Below are 5337 nucleotides of genomic sequence, written 5' to 3' on the forward strand. Positions count from 1 at the left end.
GGTGCTCAGCCTTCTTCACAGTCCAACTCTCACATCCATACATGACCACAGGAAAAACCATAGCCTTGACTAGACGGACCTTTGTTGGCAAAGTAATGTCTCTGCTTTTGAATACGCTATCTAGGTTGGTTATAACTTCTATATGCATGTACACACACACACACACCCCCTCAAAGGAGAGAGCTATGCCTTCGTTGATTCTGAACTGTATCATACATACATCATACATTCAATGACCATCACATGGGGTTAACAGGACTGACAGTATTCACTAATGCAAACTAACAAGGTATACTATAGGCAGAGCCCAGGAGAGTATTAAACAAAGTTCAACAATTCAGTATGCATGTGACAAAAATGGACAAAAACGGTAGGGAAAAATTTTATTTTCAAGGACTGTGCAGACAATGATGAATAAAAAATTTTATTTCAACTATAAAAAGCTGACTTCATTCCACCCTGGCATACAACATTTATGATGATGCCAGTTTGAATCTGAGGCAATACTGCTATCCCCATGCTTCCACCCCTAAAAGACTCTCTTAGAGGAACAACTTCCTACAATTTTCAGTCAAAAATTTATGATACATCAATCAAAGTAATGAATAAAACAAGTTTCTGCTTATCTGCTTATATAAAGAAATGAAACAAGCTGTGTATTTGTTTCTTGCTGTAAATTACCTTTACTCCATGCACTTTTTGGTATGTTCTGGTATGAAAACATCTCAAAATATAACAATTCAAGAGTTCAGGTCAAGATGACCCACGCAGGAAGCTGTAAAAATTGATTTGAACTGTGAAATGGAACTAGTTTAAAATATGAAGAAGCTCTAAGTTATTAGCCCTATTAGGAAACAAAAGTCATTAAAGCTACAAAATTACAAGTGCAAAACACGCTGAACCTGTATTTCCAGGGAGTGACATTCCTGCTGGCCAACAGGTTCCAAATTGACACCCACAAGGTGTAACTCTTTCTGTTCCACTAGCTTTCCTTTCTCTTGTGTGAAAAAGTCTCAGAAATGACAATGAAAATATAGGAATCATTGAAATTTACCCTGTAGACCAATTCTGGAGATAACAGCCAGAGATGATGATTAGACATGTAGTGTTTACTTGATGACTTTCTATACTTCTAGGAACCCTCAAAGCACTAAACTGAGTGTTTCAGAATCTAAACTTCCTAGCAGCTTTTGTTCTTTTGGAATAAGACAAAAGACAATTTACTACCACAAAGGGATCAACCACAGCCAACTTGTCCATAGTCAAGTTTTACTTTAATGAGCAGTTCAACTGGTAGACCTATGTCTATGCTTGCTCTTTACAATAATTTGACCAATTTTTTTTAAGAGAAATTCTAGGCTTCATAAATGCGACAGTTAATCCTTTTGTAGATATAAGGAGGAGGGAATGGAGAAGTCTTCCCTTCAAATATAAGAGTCATCTAAAACTATTTGCTCAGGAGTTTACTCCACGGAAAAGCTCATCCATCAATCTCAATTGGAAACCTGGGTTTTCCTTTACTTTAGAAGACACTCTCATTTATTCATGGATTGTATGAACTGTACAAACATGCATATGAGTGCCATCAATTTCTCATTAAAATTTCTAATGTTCTTATAATTTCCAAGAGACAGCTAAAGAGTACTGCAACATGAACAAAATTTAAAATGAACCAAAAAACACAATTGACTGAAAATTGCCATAATAACCCAAACAAAAAATAAGTTTGTATCTTCAGTAACATGACAAAACTTCCATCTAACATCCCAATAAATTCTAGATGACTTTACTAGCATATGAATTAATACACTAAACGTATTTATTTCTTCTACCCCAACTGCAAATATATTAAATAATTATTTCTTCAATAGTTTCTCTTTCCCTTAGTGGTGGCATTTAAAACTGAGTAACAGTATTTAGCACTCAGTCATTTAGAAAAAATTTTAAAAATTTTAGGAAAATAGCAACAGTTTCCATATACCATTTGAAGGGGTGAAGTTTCCTTTTGGGAATATTGCTGAATGGAACATTGTTTCTTGTCTAAATCACTCCTTTCAGGTCTCACCCTAGACAGATAATTTCCAAATCTTATGTAGGCCCAGATTGTTTTGGCAAAACTCCTGAGCTCCAGCACACAGCAGAGCTATTTTCACTGTTTCTTTTTGCAGTGAGGATCTTGCCTCTCTATGTTCCCAGGTGGGTATGTGAAAGATAAATTTCCAAAGCCAAAACAATGTCTTGGCATTGTTTAACTACTATTTCCCACTCAGCCTCCCAACCCCACCCTCCCAGCACTCCTGCAATTTATCACATCCAAATAAAACAGTAAAAATAAAAGTCAAGTCTTAAAAATTATCTCTCTTTCCAAGAAGTTTGAACATAGCCTATATCCTCCCCTAATGAGCCTCAGTTTGAAAAAAGCCTGATGAGGGGCTGAAGAACAAAATAGGTATCAGTTTTTAAGCAGGAGGTATGGAATTGTATCACCGAGGGGAGTAGTTTATCTGGACATTATATGCTCTCTGCTGAGGACTGATTTACAAGCAGGTCAAAGGAAGTTTGCTTTCTGTAGTCCCCTGAAGCATAAATAATGTTTGTAATCATGAGGAGTTTTCCCCACAGGAAGCAGGGGAAGATGTTGTGGTGTCATCCTGGGGACTTCGATGATTTTAGCTGAGCTTTCCTATGCTGCGCCCAGGCTCCTGACAGGTTCTTCACCTTTGTCCCCTTGGCTGGCGGTTGATGAAATGGATGCTTCAGAATTCATTTTATAAACAGGACGTAGAAGGCCATCACAATGCAGGCGATTGCTACAGCAGCATGCAGCCTGGTTCCAATTACAGCAGCTAGCAGGAAATAATAAAAAGAGAAAAGGAATCACACCTTGCCCCTTATATAAGTCCTCACTTTCAAGGTGATATTTTGAAATCTTTAGTCACAGATAAAGAGACCTGTTAAGGATCTCAAGAATCAACCCATCCAGGAACGTATTTAAATACTACTCAGGACTTCCCTGGTGGTCCAGTGGTTAAGAATCTGCCTTGCAATGCAGGGGACTTGGGTTCGATCCCTGGTGGAGGAATTAAAATCCCACATGCTGTGGGGCAACTAAACCCATGCACAGAAACTACTGAGCCCATGTGCCACAACTGGAGAGTCTGTGTGCTGCAGCTCTCACGACATAACTAAAACTCGACTCAGCAAATTAACAGCACTGGAGTCTATGAGCTGCAACTCACATGACACAACCAGGACTTGACTCAGCAAATTAATAAGTAAATAAAAATATTAAAAAAAAATAAATAAGTACTACCCTTAAGCCCTAGGTTTTACGTGAATATATCATTAGTTTAAATTTTGCCCTATTTTGAAAAAATACTTAGGTAAATAGGATTCCAGATGAAGGTGCCCAAAATAAAAAGTAAAAAAGCATCTGAGTTAATAAAAACAATACTTAAAAAAAAAAATCTCCAATATATTCTTCCAGAAATTCGGGGAAAAAAAAACACAACTTTTCACTGGGAAAATATTACTCCCAACAATTCCAGTCCAGTCTAAAATTGTTTAAATTATACACTTTTATGCCACAGAGAATATTAAAATTACTTTGTAGCTAAAACAAACAATTACGTAAAAGTTGAACCAAATATAATCCCAGCCTGTCCCACCTTCACTTGGCAGCACCTCACTGTCCAGAGATGGCAACTTCCTCTCCCTGAACAGATATGATCTTACCTTTGTAAAACACACCCCAAACTCCCTTCTTTTCTGAGAGCAGCCAGGTTTTGAGACGAGGTACTTTCTTGAAGTAGGCACAGGTGCAAACAAACAGCAAACCAAACACCAGAATCCCATCCAAGGAGTACACTGTTACAGGAAGAGAAGAAAGCCTTAGGTGCTAATCCAGCTTGGGACAAGTAATGCCACTGGAGAACACAATGTGATATAATACCAAGGTGGTGACCTCAGCGGCAGTGCCAGCTCTGACAAGAAGGAGCCAAGGTCCTGGGACTAACAAGGTTACCTTTTTGTCCCCTCAAATCATGGAGAAATGCCCCTTACAAAGATCTCACTGCCTTCTTCCCTCTCCTTTCAAGAAATGCAAGTTCTGAGAAGAGTGTGCCAGTTAATGTGGAATCAGCTTGCCAGGAATGGCCAGTGTGGGCAACATGTTGAGAGAAGTATTAAGAATCCTTGGTGCCTGAGCTGAGAGATTGAAATGTGCTCTTACTATAAATCACTCATGTGATAAAGAAGAGCTAGATATTTAGCCAAGTCTTTCAGACCTTCATCTGTTGGTAATGAATATGATAAGGCAAAAGCTTAATGGAAACTGCAAGAGTTAGAAATCATATGACTAATTTTCCTGTGTTTTGTCTTACACTTCATGCATCATACTCTACTTACAAACCAAATTTCTGCCAGAGTAACAGATTCTTGAGAACAAACAAGCCAAAAAAAATTTTTTTTGAGGCTTCATCGTGGTGGAACAAGTGTGAGAAAAAAGCTTTGAACACATAGTTCTAGTTCTTACATATGTAAACTGAGCTATGTCTGGTAAGCACAATGAATCATCTAAGTGGAAAAAAAAAACAATCAGACCACAAAGGGGGGAACGGTGACTAAAATTTATTCATTAATTACTATGTGTTCAATTGCTTCCTTATGTCTCAGTTCAGATGACTTTTTCCTCTAGGTGATGACCGTTCCTGTACTGTGTCTAGTAACCTTAGACCTCTGACTGTCCAGAAAGCTTCAAAAGAATATTTGACACAACCAGCATCTCCCAGTTCTGGACCACTCTATCTCCCTCTCTCCCTCCAGTAAAACTATCTCACAGCTAGATGTCACACAGCAACAGTCCAGTAAATTAATACATATACCAAGTTTTTAGGATGAACAATACCTTTACCTGCTAATCTCCTCCTCCTCTAAGTTTTTGCAAAGCCAAAAGTCACGAGGTGAAAGGCTTATGGAAAAGGTACTTTTTGAGAAATACTCTCCTATGCCCCTCTAATCATACTGTGTAAGAGGCCTTGTCATCTTTTTTCCAGTAAGATGGACTCTAAAGAACACAAAGGCCTCGTTTCCTGTCCTTCGCTGGAATGGGGAAATCGTTGTCTATATAATCGTGTTCGAAGAGGCCTGCAAAATTAGGTCAGATAAACAGGGTGGCAACTGCCACAACTTTAGAAGACGCAGTACCCAACCCTTGCAACTTTCGCTACGGTCTCCAGATGGGATCGCCCAGGCAAGACTTTAGAATCAAATAAAAGAAAGCTTTCTGGCATTTTAACAAAATAAGAACTTTTTTTTTAGGATTCACGTTCACCCCCC

The 5337-nt window shown here is 38.4% G+C and overlaps 1 protein-coding gene across 1 annotated transcript in view; it reads right to left on the reverse strand.

The window, feature by feature from the left end:
• Positions 1-369: 369 nt before the first annotated feature.
• Positions 370-5337, reverse strand: part of TMEM167B (transmembrane protein 167B) — a 5676-nt gene continuing 708 nt past the window's right edge. The window contains exons 2-3 of the mRNA XM_010830924.1: positions 3736-3867; positions 370-2846 (exon numbers count right to left, since the gene is read on the reverse strand). Of these exons, the coding sequence (XP_010829226.1) occupies positions 2764-2846; positions 3736-3867 (215 nt within the window). The 3' untranslated portion in view covers positions 370-2763. The remainder of the gene's footprint in view (positions 2847-3735; positions 3868-5337) is intronic.

Source organism: Bison bison, unplaced genomic scaffold (assembly GCF_000754665.1).
Source record: "Bison bison bison isolate TAMUID 2011002044 unplaced genomic scaffold, Bison_UMD1.0 scf7180017864519, whole genome shotgun sequence".
Lineage (NCBI taxonomy): Eukaryota > Metazoa > Chordata > Mammalia > Artiodactyla > Bovidae > Bison > Bison bison.